Source organism: Cygnus olor, chromosome 3 (genome assembly GCF_009769625.2).
Source record: "Cygnus olor isolate bCygOlo1 chromosome 3, bCygOlo1.pri.v2, whole genome shotgun sequence".
Taxonomy (NCBI): domain Eukaryota; kingdom Metazoa; phylum Chordata; class Aves; order Anseriformes; family Anatidae; genus Cygnus; species Cygnus olor.
In genome coordinates, this window is record NC_049171.1 from 41004803 (window position 1) to 41021807 (window position 17005).

General features: G+C 34.7%; 1 protein-coding gene across 9 annotated transcripts in view; it reads right to left on the bottom strand.

The window, feature by feature from the left end:
* The window catches only part of EPHA7 (EPH receptor A7), a 171147-nt gene that overhangs the window by 33935 nt on the left and 120207 nt on the right, over window positions 1-17005 (bottom strand). For all 9 annotated transcript variants that reach the window (XM_040552967.1, XM_040552974.1, XM_040552968.1 and 6 more), the window contains 4 exons: window positions 12882-13006; window positions 9215-9383; window positions 3113-3221; window positions 2367-2422 (listed from right to left, as the gene is read on the bottom strand). In XM_040552967.1, coding sequence (XP_040408901.1) covers window positions 2367-2422; window positions 3113-3221; window positions 9215-9383; window positions 12882-13006 — 459 coding nt within the window. The remainder of the gene's footprint in view (window positions 1-2366; window positions 2423-3112; window positions 3222-9214; window positions 9384-12881; window positions 13007-17005) is intronic.

The window sequence follows — 17005 nt, forward strand, 5'->3', positions numbered from 1 at the left end:
GTAAATCTGAATTGCTTGAGTAAACCCCTCCACTGTTTTTGTATCTTTAAATGTAGCATTTGGGGCCACAGAGAGCTGAGGGGTATAAAAATGAAAAATATGATATTAAATGCAGTGCTTTAAAAGATGCTTTAAAAATAGTTACTTGTAAATTTTGGTGTTAAGTGTTTGTTGTAAGTTAAGTTTTTGAAAATCCAATCTAGTATCTCTACAGGTAAGAAGGTTGCTTAGAGGTCCTGGAGCAGAAAGACACCACGCTGTTGTTCATGTCTCTGTGACCAAGCTCGTGACCACAGCCCTGTATTCCATCTTATTCTGTATATGGTTATCAAACAAAATTAAATACTAAGCCTTCAACCAACAGATGATGAAAAACTAGCCTGGGAAAAAAGTGACTTACATTTGTTGCTACAATTTTAAAGACTGCGTATGCTAACTGTCCTGATTGACTTTCTGGATAACCAAATTTCTTAAAAGTAAAATGAGAGAAACCATTGAGTGAACCATTTTTCACTATTTCTGGATCAACTATTAAATGTTAAGTAGCAGCTTTCATATTAATTTGTTTACACTTTCACAAAAAACATCACAGATAATGGAGATGAGGAAAGACATTATTTAGCTAGCATATTCCCTTTGTTTATCTACTCAAATACAAGAAGACACAGTCGATATTTTCCTTCAAGGACATAATGGAGATTTAGAAAGTGAAAGCAGTAGCTCTTCTGAGGATGTGAAAAGCTTATAATGCATCTGTGAGAGGCAAATTTCTAAACCATCACACCCAGAACAGCAACATTTAAGTTACATCAGATTTTCAATGATTTCTTTAAAATCAGCTGCACTGCAAAGTGCATGATAAATAATTCTCATCCCATTACTATTTTCCACCCTTCTTGTACAGATTATAAACTGATCGACAAAAGCTGCAACGATGTCACTACTTGGTTTAATACTCACTGCATTTAAATTAAAAAATTTAGGTAGCATCACATCCATACTCATGGAACATGAACAAATTCCAGCTGATCTGATTTTGCTAGGGCAGAAAGGTGAAACAGAAACCTTGGTCTGATTTCCACTGGACTTTTGGGCTAGAGCTACTTCTTTAAAGAGTCACACACTGAGAAGATGCTATAAATTTGTGACTAGTGGCTACTTCATTCTCCATGTGCTTCTTCATTCTCCATCTTCTGATAATAGCTCCTGATTTTAATAAATCAAAAATAAGATAAACCATATTGCTTTCATAAAAAGAAAAAATATCTAGTGGATTTAAACTACAGCTGCAATTATTGGTGAACAACAAAGGCTGCATACAGCATAGCATGACTACATGGCACCTTTTACCAATATGAGAGTTACCAGATATGGGAGAAAACTGGAAATCCGGGCTTCTTATTTTTTATTTTATTTTTTTATTATCAGAAGTTGTAGTAAGTTTAGTTCTATTATGTTGTTTTGCAATTTTGGATGAGCAAAATCATTTTGCAACTTAGTTTCATCATACTTCCTGAGTTAATGACTGATTTAGAACAATTTCAAACATTTTTAATTTCTCATGTCAAAATGATAATACAATTAAAAGAAGAAAGGGCTAAAAAAAAAGTTTTTAAAATAACTTTCAGATACAACTGAAACTATTCTTTCTCTTTTATTGTATAAGCCGTCCTTTCTCCTTAAATTTTCTATCGTCATTAACCCAAGAAAGACATATTTTATTAAATTTTTCCAGGGTTCTAAAAATTCAAGTGGTACCTAGGATTTTACAAAGAGAGTTTTTGGGTGCTATTTTTCACTAGGCAAGTGATTCTAGAACAGAGAAAAGCAGTGAAATAGCTGATCTTTCTTTTCATATTAAATACTTTTAAGAATTTATTTATTTATTTATTTATTTATAATATTGATGCTATTGTACTCTCAGTAGCAGAAAACAGCTTTTGAGCAGACCAACTTCATTGTTAGGGTGATACAATGACTGTTGCTTTCTTAATCTGAAGTTTGCCTTGGGGTAAAGATCATACAGTCACTTACCCAAAGACCTCCCAAATACTGCATCTCAGAGGGATCATTGGGATGGTGTGAAACATGTATTCAAAGGAACCAATAATAATTAAAAAAAAAAGGTGAAATGAAAACAATGGTATATCGTATACACGCATAGAAATAAAGTTGTGACAATGTTGACTTTAATCTGCATTCTTTTTGTGTAGGTCACATTTTTACAATGTTTAACTTCCCACTTGCTATTTACACAGAATTTTTAAATTTTGTGCAACCTTGTATTTCATGGTATGTTATTTTAGTATTGTCTACAGTACTGCAGTTGGGGATTTTTGAAAAGGGGAAAAAAGCAAAACACTTACAATGAAAGTAAAGCTCTTCATCCCCTTCTTGATCAGCTTTGCTATAGCCACAATGCCTGAAAAGAAAGACGTCAGTTTTACTGGTAAATAATGATTTACTTCCTCACATATAAAGTCCTGACAACATCGGTTTTTCAGGCTGGGATTTTCAGCCTATGAGCACCTAGCTCCTGTAGGCCCTTTGAAAGTTTGAGCTATAATTCTCTTGACAGCAGAGGTTTAAATAAATCATGAGCAGTTGTAATCAAAAGGCTTTTGTATCAAATACCAGTTGGGGCAGGTCCTAAAGAACCTTGTTCCTGTGAAAAGCTTCTATGGATAAAACAGGGGATTAAAGAACTTGAAAGTAGAACACTATTTTACATGAGGGTATTCTTAAACTTACTGCTGTGTCTCTTTTTCTTGAATGTAAAGTCATTTAAAGGCTGATCAGATAAAGCGTCATGCTTCTCCACGTGAGAGAAACTAAACAGAAAGAGGAACTTTGAGGAGTACTGGTGAAGAGCTTGCTAAGGGTTCCTCTTACAGCACATTTACATAGGACTGAAAGAACATCTTGATTTAAGTGTGTCTTGCTAAAGTAAGCAGAAAAACTGTATAATTGATAATCGGATTTGAATGAAAATTGTCCTTAAAAAACATGAGTTCCATTTAAGTTTTGCACATTTCCATCCCAGATTAGAATATGCCTTAAGAACTCACAAAAGTGGGGTCAGATGTGCTTATGCCTATGTAAGGCACAATACCTTCGCCCAATGATGAATCCAAACACCATGAAGACCAGAATGATGGTTCCTGCTACAGCAACCACAGCTATGATAATAACAGGATTCTGTTCACTGGAAACAGCCGTGGCTGTAAACAGAGAAAAAAACAGAGATTAGCTTAATATTATTCCCTACAAAGGACTTGCAAAAAAATTAAATCAACCTTCATGAATTGCAGACTGTTAGTTTCTATTTTTTCAGTTGCCTACAATTATTAATTTGATAAATTCAATCTAAAGGAAGGCCTCTATCAGAAATTCACTCAAATGCCGGATGAGTTAATGATCATCTACAGGGAATAAAAAAGGACCCGTGCCAGAAGTAACTTGGTCAAAGTGATACAACCATGTGCTGAAAGCCAGCAACAGCCAATTTAACTGCCTTCTGGTGTAGTGTCTTCTGCTTTGTTCAGTGGTTGATCCCTTCCTAAAAGGGAGGAGGACATCTCTGTAAAGGGGTACAGTAGGAGAATGATCCCTGAAGAGCTCTGCTCCTAGCCACACTACTAAAAATGGTTGGTATGACTTTAATGGTAGTATGAAATAGTATCTTAAGTATAAGAATTTTTAAGGTGAAACATTAACTATTAACACAGACTTCTTAGCGTTTTTATCTCTCTTACTGCTATTAATCATTGTAAATTGATATTATCACTTAAAATTTGTTTCTGTTAGCAATGAAAAGGTGTTTCCACATACACAAAATGGAATTCTCTATGCTTCAGAGGATTTACATGCCAAAATATCTACACGCTATCGCTCTTTTTATTCATTTATGCCAATGTTATTAATATATGCAAATGTATGCATGCCACATTAATTTAAACTGAGGATGTACATACTTAGCCTGAGAACCCTCAAAGTTTGTTATATACATTGCTTGCCACTCAGCTAATGAAGGTGGTCATATACTCAGCTGTATTAAATGAACACAACTCTACTGAACTCTATGGAGCTATAGTGATTTGTAACTGAGGATCTGGCCCAAGAGACTGAGAATAAAGGAAGAAACATCAGGCAGTGATGCTGAGAAAGGGACTATGGAAGTGTGAGACACAAAAAAAAAAAAAAAAAAAAAAAAAAGATACTGACAGCTGATTAACTAAACTGTAGATGATATGTTAATATGGTTAACTGGTTAAGTCCCGGTGGTGCTACCTAAAGATGAGAATTTTATGAATCCCACAGAATCTTCTGGGTGCAGATTTCATAGGTTCCCATAGAAACAAACCAACCAATCTTTTCTTTGCTGTGTCTTGGCAGAAGTAAACCAATCAACATGATTTATTTTGTCACTGAACTGTATTACTTACTTCCCCCACCCCTGAAATAAAAACCACTTTGTTATGCTTCACAGCATAACACAGCACCTCTGCACTGAGGTGAAATTCCTGCCCCCCCCCCCCCAAATTTTATTTCCTAAAGAAACTTTATAATTTTTATATATTCTTCCTAATGCAGGTGAGGAAGATCTCATTATTCATATTGGGCTTTAACTGAAAAGGACAAATGCTTTTTTTTTGAGTAACTATAACTTTCTGAGATAACCCAGGACAGTGGGGTATTGCTATAGGCCTGCACATATCCCATTTGGGCAACCTTTAGGAAATCAGTGGTCACTACCTTGTGACATAAGGGCATAAGTAATGGGGTATAAGTGCAAGGGGCATAAGTAATACAACCCAGATCCTGAAAAACTGTCTGCCCATCAAACTAGACAGCCTCAAACATAGGAATGTTGAAGTTAATGTAAAATTTCCTAAAATATTTCCATTCCTTCTTAGAACTTCAGTGCAAACCTCACTTGGGAGTCAAGACAAGGCGGCATTTTGTCCCAATGGCCAGTGTGTGAAGCTGTATCCATCTAACAGAGTTTGGAATAACACTTTTCCAAGCTTGTCACCTAATCTAGCAGCCAAGTTGAGTGCATAGAGGTTGACATATGTGAGTGGGTTGCTCTGCATAACTGCCTCACAGATTTTGGACACTGGTACAGTCTGGAGGCAAGCTGAGGATGTTATTTGGGCTCTGGAAATGCTGGGGGCACAGTACACTGCCCAACTGGTAAGATAGGTGGGATGAAGTTCATGATGTACTTTTACATCTTAAAAATAAATAAATAAATAAATAAGGAAAAAAGGTCTGGTTATGGGATTGGTCTGGTGAGAATCCTCTGTTCATGTACTGTCTCTGTGCTGCTTCTCCCATCTGTGTGGTGAAATCACACTGTTACTTGGCTTATGTGCAATTACCAATTTCTGAAACGTGGTCTAGCAGAAATAAGGATGCAAGAGTATCCTGAGAGGAAAGATTTTGGGGTGCAGATGATCCTTTGAGGGAGTCTATGGCATGGTTGCCAGTCATTGGTGTTGCCACAGTAGTAGTGGCAGGGAAACATCAGCAGGACAGAGCAGTCTGCCCTTATTTCCAGTTAAGCTCTGCTCAGGCTCAGAAGGCAGTACAGGGACCAGCTACAGGTGACACCTAATCTGACATTGTGATATCTTCTTATGTAAAGGAATGAGGCAGTGTTTAGTTTATAGGAGTCAAGGTTACCTTCTATGTACATGGTTGGAGAGACGGTGAATACCCAAACACCCTGGAGCATTTAAAAGAGGAGATTAGCTATAAAAGCTGTGCAGCTCCTCCAGCAACAATTTTTCATGCAGGTAACCTGAGCTACAGAAAAGAATTCCTGATGAAGTGCACATGAAAGCTTCAACAATAAATTGGATTCATGCAGGCCAAATGTCACATTCTTAAATATTATTCTTTATGTCTTCTATAAAATTTTGCAGCAGTTGTTTATTTCAGACATTATAAATATATTTTACATCTGCATGCTACTTCAACATTGCTCGATATCAAGCTATTCATGGCAAAAGCAAAAGGCAAAATTTTATTCCTGCCAGGTTGCGCTGAGTCCTTCTACTTTGCCAGTAAGACATGTGACAAGTGGCAAACTCCCCATCAGAGATTTTAGACAGTACAAAGGTGAAGGAGATGTTGCAGTATTGTAAATAAGATGACCTATTTTGAAAGATATCATGATCAACTTGTCTTGCTGTGACTGAGAACATCCAGGAGGGCTCTCTGGCTTTCAGGAAAACAGATGAGAGCACCACTGAAATCTGTGTGTCCCCTGAGAGGTTGTATTAGGGAAGTTTTAACTCTGGTTTGTATACCTCCAGTCCTCATTGAAAAACAAAAAGTTTTCACAAACAATTGCACAATTATTTTTCCATTGAAATTCTTATTAGAAAATGCCATCAACATTTTTAAACTGAATGCTTTCATTTATTCTTATGGTTTGTTCTGCTTGATATCTAGAATACAATGTCTCCTATACTTTTGGAATTACAGAAAACACAGTAGCCTCTTTAGATCCACTGGCTACAAATAACTCAAGATATCTTTTAAATAATTTAGTGGATCAAAAAAGGTAAAATTACCACTTAAGTGATATTCTTTGAATTTATATTTTCTTCCAGGAGGACTTCTGTCTCTGATAAATGATGTTTACAACAACAAAATTCAGTAAGTTTGATCTGTGACAAACACAGCATGGAATATAAATATCCTACCTTCATAAAGCATTTTTGCTTTGTAATTTTACAATTTTTACGTAAATGTATGTTGTCCAACACATACAATATGTGTGAGTACAGGTATTAAATACGTATATTTTACATATCAGATTACATAATGGACATATACATAATCTGAGTTCCTCAAATACTGGGAAGTGGCCGTGCAGTTTTGATCACAATACAGAAACTGGAACATAATACAAAAATCTACTAAATCAACAGCACCAGTTGAAATGCTAGGTGAATTTCAGGTAGGCAACAGGACTATCTAACTGCTAGTTGAGCACTACAACTATATATATTCTTAAAATACTTTGATAGTTTTGAAAGTCACATTCAGAAATCCATTGGAATAATGCCAATGACTCTTAACTGTAGCAGGTTTTCTGCTCACCTGAGGTATATTTCCTAAAAATGATCCACTGAAAATGATCCACTAAAATTCTTATGAAATGCTAACACAAACATAATTTTATTAACCTGCATGATTTGATCTTTTAATCAACATTTTAATTATTTCTAAAAACTATATGTGGAAAATTGGGATTGTTTATCATTGATAGGAATTACATCCTACAATTTCCTCTCAATAAAACTGAAAATATGTTACTTTTGAAATTTTCTTTTGTGAATGCACAGGACATGGAATGTCAGAACACAAAGCTAGCTCATGACAAAATATCTGCTGTGCATACTGGATCAGAATGTCGCTAGTTTGTATGTAGATTTTCATCACCGAGTCAGAAAAAGGGTACACGATGCAAAAGGGCCAGTGATACATTTATTCTAAGATTTCCTGATTTTCCATAAATTAATCAAACTCCAGTCAAGACTGTTTACCTCATAAGTGGTCTTTGCTCATCTTAGTGGCTTAGTATGCTTACATGCAGTGTATAAAAAATACTAATGTAATGAATGAAATGTTTGGGAAACATTTTGGTCTAACAATTTTAGATTACTATGGACAATAAATTAGAATATTAGCAGGAACATGTTACAGATTGTTAAAGCCTTTTCATTTGTTTTCCAGAAATTCACCCAAATATGAAATTACTTCTGTCTGTAACTCAGGATGCTGATGTATCTCAGGGATTCTGTTGAAGTTTACTGCCTTTGTAAATCAGTCTCTTTACAAAGTAAGAAATAAAAAAGAGTAACTCTACAGATGAAAATCATGCTATCAAACACATGGCTAATAATAATAGTAATAATATTATATTGTTGCTATTATGACAATTACTATTTCAATTATGTCTGTCAGCTGTATGCTGTTATTTGTTATTGACAGCTTTTATATTCTGTGTGGAAACAAGGCTAAGATCTAACTACTTTTTTTTTTTTTTTTTTTTTTTAAGAATGCCCACAAATTCTTCAGGCGACACCTGGCTGCAGTTAAATAAGATGCAATTGTGTGTGCCTGTGCCTCAGATGTGCTGCATAAAGCACAGAGCTGGTACCTATGGCTTCTGAAACTGTAGGCTTTGTATTCTCAGCTCCAAACTTGGCTGACTTGTTGTCAGGCAGGCTGACCTGAAGCAAATGACCCAAACCCAAATGACAAAATTTTGCTGCCAGGGATACAGGGAGTTCCCATGAGCTGACTCATGACCGACAGCTCTCACTGGCTCAAGAGCTTATTTCCGAAGACACCAAATCTGGAAGATTTTCTCCAAGTATGCATGAACATTATCAGTAGTGAAAAATGTATCTGTAATTTTTAGACAAATAAGGGTGCATGATTGGTTTCAGCATCAAAGAAAAAGCAAACTCTCCCAAAATGTTATCCCCCTGCTGAAATGTCACAGCCAGATTCTTTGGTGCACTGTACTGAGCAAGTTCATGCTTCAGCTTCATACTTTCCATTATAAGGGTTATAGGAGGCTGGTTTTAGTTTACAAAGCTTGCAACTTTGAGCCCTAAAGAAACCTAGCGTCTTTGAGACTTTCTTAAACCAAATTGACTGGCCTAGGAAATCAGAAGATAGTAAGAATGGACGTACATCTGAAACAAGACACACACATAGGTAAACAAAACTTTATAAATTTGTTTGTTTGTTTGTTTTTAGTAGGAAATCACACAGGAAAAAAAAATGACCTGGAGAAGCCACCATGGCTGAAATCTGCTCTTCCTTCCTCTCCTCAGTTACTGAAGAACCTAGTAGGGTTATTCAGCTCAACGCTAACCTCTTCTTTTGTGAGAAGGAAGTATGTGTTCAAGTGAAAAAAGAAAAAAAAAATTTTTCTTTGTGTTAGAAGAGGACATCAGAGGAGAAGAACCCAACATGCTACATTTTTTCCCACTAATTATAAGAGTACAATTCATAGTTCTATGGTAAAACATCTAATTGAAGTTCATCCCTCAAAATACAATGACATAAATTCACCTTCACTTAGAATTTCATTCTTTTCCTAATTTTAATGCCTATGACTCTAATTTTTTGCTTTTCTTATTACTTCTGAAAATGCAGATTTCCCATAAATCTAAATGTTTACCTGTGGCTTCTTCTAGTGTGGCAACATCCAGTCTAGGGCTATAATTTCCATAACCAGCAGCAGTAAAAGCACGAATCTGGAAAACATACACTGTTCCTGGCTTTAGGTTATTAATAGAAGCTGAAGTGGACTTTGTTTTTACTGTTGAATAGGTTCTCTCCCTTTGATCCTGGAAACAATAAGACAAAAGATTTAAATGACATTTACAGGTCAGATTTGATCGTGGTTGCACATCAGCAACTGACAGCTGGCCTGGGTAGTTTATTTCAATTTGTTGAATGCTTTTTTTTAAATTTTTTTTCCCAACATAAAAAATAAAGCATACTCTGTGGAGTATTTATTACAAAACACTGTCATTGCAATGAGGAGGTTTTAAGTGTAACATAAAATTCAAATGGGATGCTCATGTTGTTAGTCATAAAATATCTAGACATAAAATAATTGCTTCTTTGGCTCTGATTACATTTGGAGTAATTTTGATGAAAAAATAGCTTGAACAAAACTTTCCAGGGGGACATGTAGGGTTTAAACAGTTTAGGGACAGGGAAATCTGTTATTTCATGGTCAGAACCTTTCTTTCCCTTCTTACATTCCAACACTTAAAAAAATTATAATAGTGCCAATGACTGGATCTTGCACAAATTCTGAGGTCTCTGTCTAAAATTTTTTAGTCTTTTCTCTGGCTTTTCTCAGGTTTTGACTCTATGGCATCAAGAAGAACCCAGGGAGAAAAGCTCAGTATGACACCCCCCAAATCTGAAGCTGTAAGATTACAGATGCTGAGTAATTGCTCACTTTCAAATGCTACAAAAGCCGTATCATAGATCCTTACGATATTCAAAAAGCTCTTTTTGTCCATCACATTTATTGATCCAGATTATCTTTCAACATAGATATGTGCAGCCCTGTTGATTTTTGGTGCCAGATGCAACCCTGATTTGAAGGGCAGAAGAGATGAATTAACCAACCATCTGAATGCACCACATGATCAGAGAAGCATGAGCCGTACGAGACAGTGCTAATGAGACGGATACAGAGGGAAAGAATAAATCTGTAACTCATTTCAATTTGCCAGCTAAAAATGGTGGAGAACCTTTCCCTTTGCAGTCAACAAAGCAACAAAGGTTTTTGCTGAAACACAGGGTTCAAAACAACATATATGATTTCTTTTCAAGAGATTCAGTAATGGCTTCTCCTGGGCCTTGCCCACTCTGTAATTTGAGCAAGTCCATCAGCTCAGCTAGCAGCAATTTTTCATATCCTATCCAAGAAAATGTAAATCATCTGTAAGTGAGGACCATGGTAGAATGTACATTGGTATGTGAGAAAAAACAGGAATGCTTGAGAGAGGAGAAACAAGCATAATGAAACACTGTAAGTAGTCATATAGGTTCACGACTGTAAGCCACAATGGAATTTTAGAGTTTGGGTTTTGATGCATAAATGAGGCTTATTTGAATGTCCAGTTCTTGAATTTAAATATATGTATATATATTTAATAATAACAACAAAGAGGTAAAAATAACCTTAGCTAGAAATATCAGAGGACAGGCTTACTTGGGAGATTTGGGGCATTTTCCATTCCAGCCCTAGCCAGAAACAAGAGGTGGAAGAAAAAAAAAAAATTGCTACTTATCAGAATATTTGATTTAATAATTTGATTTAATTTGGCTCTAAAAGGAGCTGAAAGTCCAGATCTGCGTGGGTTTTTTTTGTTTGTTTGGTTGGTTGGTTGGTTTTGAGAAAGGAGTGTGAGGGGGGATAAATAACGGAACAGGAACAAAACTTAACTGCTTCTCGTGTTCTGAGCAAGAAGCTTATGAAGTACTTTTCAAGCTGATCTGCACTACCTTGGAAGGAAAGCAAGCATTTAAGTATTTGTTTTAAAATATCTCACTCAATTTAAGGTTTAAATTCATTATTTCTTTATATCTGTGCCTGATTGTGAGATGAGGTTTTTATTCTCTTTTGTTAATTTTACTGTAATAAATAGAATACCAGTGGCTTTCCTTCATTTAGAAAAATAACTTGACATCAGTTCTTGCCTTGGCAAACACAGGAAACTGGCCATGAAATTCTGCTGCTTATTTAAAGTAACAATATGTAGAAAAAATAATAAAAGTTATATTTTAACATTTATCATATATGAAAAGTCTAGTATCTTGGGCATTTTTCTTTTATCTTCTTCATGGTATTTACTTTTTTTTTTTTTTTTTTTAATAGAACAGAAACTATTGTGGATACAAAAAAAGCAAAATGGCATTTATTTTTTTTTCTCTGTGTGTGCAGAGAACAGTTTTGCTTTTGGTAAATATACATTTTTTGTAGTGTATGGACTTCATTTGTGTGATTGTGTGAGGGAGAAAAATTGCTTGACAAAATTAGTAAAATCATTTTCACAAAAGAAAGGTTTAGCTATCTGTACATATCTGTTAAGTTTTGTCATAAGAGTTATTGAAGTGAACAACTTAAAGTGGGACTTAGAATCAACAAATAAACATTTTATTCCCATCCCAATCCATATAAATATCTATTGATATGTATATTTGTGTAATTCAACACCGCAAATTAGATGTGACACATAATATTATGTCCAATCTGGTCTGAATTTATCTAATTGTATGTTAGCTAGTAAGCTGATATGGTCTTTTTGATATAGAGATACTATTGCCTTGTTTGCAGAGATGAAATGTCTTCACAAATGATCACAAAAGAGGTCCTTTGTTCATTTCTTTGCATTTTAATTCTTTCTTTCTTTCTTTCTTTCTTTTTTTTTTTTCCCTCCCACTATGCTTTATAAAAAATATCAATATGCTATGTGCTGCATTAAATTTCCTAGGGAATCTGGAGAAGCCACACTTAGTCTGGGTCCCATGACAAGCTTATAGATTCATAACCTTTCACCCCGTTTTCATGCAGCTTATGGTTGCTTGTCAGATTTTTTTTTTAATTCTGGAGTACTTCAAAGTTATCATGAATGAAGCCTTAGACACACTGAAAAGAATGGCAAAACTCTAACTGACATCAATAAGATTGCAATTTCACTCTAACAGAAACAGATCACTTCATCTACTATTGAAAAGCAGCCCCCAATTCATTACCGCATTGAGAGAAGGAGTGACAAATAAATCTCATGTTCCTGGGACTTTTTTTTAAAAGGACAAATAAGGAATACTTATCAGCTAAAACTGTAGGAAGTGTTCTGGAAGTTTTCAGACATCAAGTCTGAGCTGCTCAACTCATAAAATAATACCAAATGAAGTCAAGAGTTGTATTTGATGTCTCATCTCAAGACTGGAATCACAGTGACACAGAAGGAAATGAAACAAGCCTTAAAGACAATGTAGGAGCGACTTTAAAATGACAAATCTCATGGTAAAATCTCCACAGTCCAACTTAACAATAGGAATACTGTGGGGAAAAAAAAAGGCTGATTTTGAGTGGATAATTCACTTTTAGGATACCTAATTACAATATATGGGACATATGATAATAATAATAATTGCAGGGAATCACTAGTTATTAAAAGAGAGTGAAATCACTGTGACAGAAGAAAAATGGGATAGTTGATAGCATGGCTATGGTTTTAACATTGTTCCACAATTTAGTGAGCCAACACAAGGCAAACAGCACATTGTTGTACATTACAGATAATCTAAGCACTTACTTTCTCATAATACTTGATTTCATATTCAGTAATGACTCCATTGGGATGTTCTGGTTCCTGCCAGGAAAGCTCCACGCTCCTCTGCAGCACTCTCTCTTTCATTACTCCACTAACTTGTGAGGGAGCTGTTTGGACAAGATGTATCAATAAATAATAGGCAAATTTGTTGGATGCCTAAAATCAAATGTCATTACTGATCCACCCCATGCTGAGCCACTTTCATTAAGGTAAAAGAAAGCACCTTTTCATAGCTCACAATTCAAAGCTAATGAATATTCAAGCAGGACCCTATTACTGTTCATAAACTTAGAATGGAAATCAAATTAAAGTGCAAACAGCAAAAAAGTGGAATTGTTCAAGTTAGTTCAAAACCCAGATTGATGGGACAGGAATAACAATTAGGTAAATGAATTCTGATTAAGATAACAAGATAGATTTTTAGATTGATCTCTGGTAAATTAAGAGTCTAAATATTTATTGCATATGTTTCAGAAATGCTTATGAAAAGAAAAATAATTAGAAACAAAATTGCATTTTAGGCTGATTTCATGTAGTTACCAATTCTGTTTAAAAAATAACCTGTTGCATTATCTGATTACATCATCATTTAGTGGTGAAAACAAGTTTGTTAAGAGACTAAAACCCCTCTTTTGCATTTGTTCAAACCTTTCCAGGACATTCTTTCTTTAGTGCTGAAGTTTCCGTCTTTGGTCCTGGTGTTTTGTGAAAGTCTGAGACAATTTAAGAAGCAGGTCTTATGAAATAAAGGGGTCACTCTCTTCCTCCACCTCATTGCACACAGTCACACATACACACACACATACGCACAATTTCCTAATGACACTCAAAACCAAACACCATCTGAAATTTTAAAAAAGCAATGTATAAGCATTATAGAGACATTGTCTCTCACTTAAAAATGGTTAAGAACTAATGTAATAAAATGAGTGACTGAAAAAGTAATTTTCCTGATCAGGTTACTTCATGTTTAGCAAAAAAGAAAGGCAATGGATTTACAGCTGGTAGGTAGTTCCAAAGGAAACCTAACGTTACACTTTTCCTCAAACATACATGCTGCATACATGAACATAGCACAGAAATAGTCCTGTAAAACTATAGCTCTTAAAAAACAAAACAAAACAAACCAAAACAAAACAAAAAAAAAAAAACAGCTATATCAGTAGAACTATGCAGAACTTGGTCTTGTTCCTTTTCAATTTATTTGAAATAATTAAATTATTTTCAAGAGTGTTAACACTGCTCACATAAAAGACAGAAGATAGAGGACCCGATTGCACTTTCTCCCCCCCCTTTCCCCCCCTAGCCGTGGCATTTAGGCATTTAAAAGTAAAATGATTTTTATGACGTTTATGTGTAAAGGAAATAGATTCACTATATTTTGAGAGCAGATTCACAGACAGGAAAGTAAAGAAAAATTAGAGATAAATTTATTTATAACTCTACTATTTTGAACAAACATACAGAAAATTTATTTTTTTTTAGAAAAAAAAAATCAGCTTTCTTTCAGAACTGCAGACAAAGCTTTCATTAAGTAAAATTATTCCCATTGATTTCATACCAATAAAATTCTTTTACCGAAAAAGGATATTTTGCTGCAACAAGTAGGTGAATTTCACCTTCATTTTCACCATTCATCTCAAAGTCTAATTACATTAATTCCCATTCTAATATTCTTTAGCACACCCACTTTCCTTAATTTAAAGAACACAGAAATAAAACAATGAGAACACATACTTCTGTTAGCAAGGATAAAACTATAATGATAAAGTAAAAATCTTTACAGCACAAACAACATGATAATACTCTAGTAAGCTTAAAATTTGATTGTTAACTTCATATTTTAATAATGTTTCTAGCCTTTTGTATTATAACGTATATAGGTTTTAAAATTAAATTTATTTACATTTCATTAAAGCCTCCAGGAATCCATGAAAATTAACGACAGAAGCTATGCATGATAATTTTCATTATAAACTATTATGTCTATTATTCAATATAATCAAAGTTGAGGACCCCTTAATGTAGACTGCCTAACTGATAAAATCATGAAATTGTATTATGCAAACACCATGGGTTGATAAAGCATTCCAGAGCCAGGATCTCTCTCTTCTTACATTCTCATTCTAAAAGCTTGGAGTATTTTTACTCTCTAATTAGCGTAATATATTCTCTTTTTTTGTAGCTAAGAGTGTGGAATGCAGCAAACTAATTTACTCTGTCTAATTTTCTGTACCATGATTAACTAGTTGTCTTCTTTGTCTAAATGAGCAGCACAGTATCCTGGCTGAATTTCAGAGAGGTCATTATGTTTCATGTATAATGTTATATCTCATCCAGATTAATGTTTTCAAACTGTTAGTTTTACATTTTTAGATATCCAAAATTTTTCATGTTCATACTTCTAATGAAGCAATTTTATAGGTCATTGGAAATTGTTCTCAATACTCACTGCCTTCTGTTTTAGCTTATCATTATATTTTTTTTCATTCTGTTGGTCATAGCATTCATTTTTTTTAAGCATTCAAGCAAAATAAACTCACTTCCTCTGGCATTAGTGAACTCTGCAGATGCGGGGAAGGAACAGCAATGTAGGAAGGAGGAACAGAGAAGGGGGAAGATGTTAATAGAGGAAGTGAAATATACTGTACAAGATTCCCACTTAACATCCGCACATAGTATATACAAACAGGCATATTCCATTCTGAAGGGATTTCCATGCAAAAGAAAATCTGAATGATTTATCAGCATTGCAAGCTAACATGCAAAAAGTCTTAAATAAATGAGCTTTATTTCCTGTTAATTAATATTCTTTTCCTTCAAGCATGATCAGATTAAAAGGTTTTTGTTTGTTTGTTTGTTTGTTTTTCCTAGCTGAAAGCATTCTGCCATATTTCAATGGTAGAAGAACCCACATAAGGTGGAAGAGAGAGCCCAACACTGCAGACTGAATATGTTGGTAATTCTGACCTAGAGCCTAGGTATGTCTTTGAAGCTCTGAAAATGATAAGGTTGTATATAATTCCCATAATGCATGATATTCCTAAAATGCATTGAATTATCTAATCTTATTTTGTGTCCTACTTAGAGCCCTGACATTTGTTCGGGGAAGAAGGGATCGTCAAATGGGTTGAAGCCAGAGTGTCCTTCCCTGGCAAAGTACACCAGCCTATTGCCACTGGAAGAAAATCTCTGTAAACTAGAGCAACTGCATAAGCCAATTTATTGATGTTAAAGACTAGTACATGCTATTTTTATCCTGCCTTTTTGGTTGTGTTTCTGTGCTTAATGAAAGCACAGAGGTCAGAAGCATTTTATTCTTTTTTTTTTTCTAGTATAATCGTTTCCTCTGTATACTCTCTGTACCTTTCTTACAGACTGTCTTGCATTTGTGTTTTATTTGTTCCTGCTTCCTGATACCTCATTTTAAGCCTTTAGCCCATGTCTCATTACCTACCCATGTTAATTAATTAACAATTTATGGTTTTGAAACAACTATGAGCAAGCTTGAAAATGAGTTAAAGCTTGCAATTCAACCCTAAATACAAACTAAAATTTCGTATTAAATCAGAATAAAAGATAAATCTATAAAAACAGAATTAAAAATACCACTTTTTGTTCCCTTTGCTAGCTAAAATAATAAGTTAAACACATTTTTTTTTCTTTTAGCAATCTAATTTTTGCTACTGCAACTATAACAAAGTTGTTCATGATGAAGACACTTACAGCATTTGTAGACAACATAGTATCCAGTCCAGAGTGATTTGAGCATGCATAATCCCTACTGAATCTTTTCAGGTAATAAAGAAGCATCACTTGTCAGGATCATTATTTCCATAATATATTACACTGGGGGATACAGGCTGTTCAAAACACCATTTGCTACAAACTTTCTTTCTGATATACCTCATCTCCTCCTTTACTCCTTCCTGCTGACGCAATATCCAATGCATCAAACACACGCAGCCTCTCAGGGCTAACAGGCAGATGTACCTACACATGCTGCATAAGAAAGTACTTCTAGAATGACAGGTTCTCAGCACACTCATTCACCTTTTTAAAATGCTTCAAATATACCATTCAGCAAAAGGAAAAATTGATTTTTC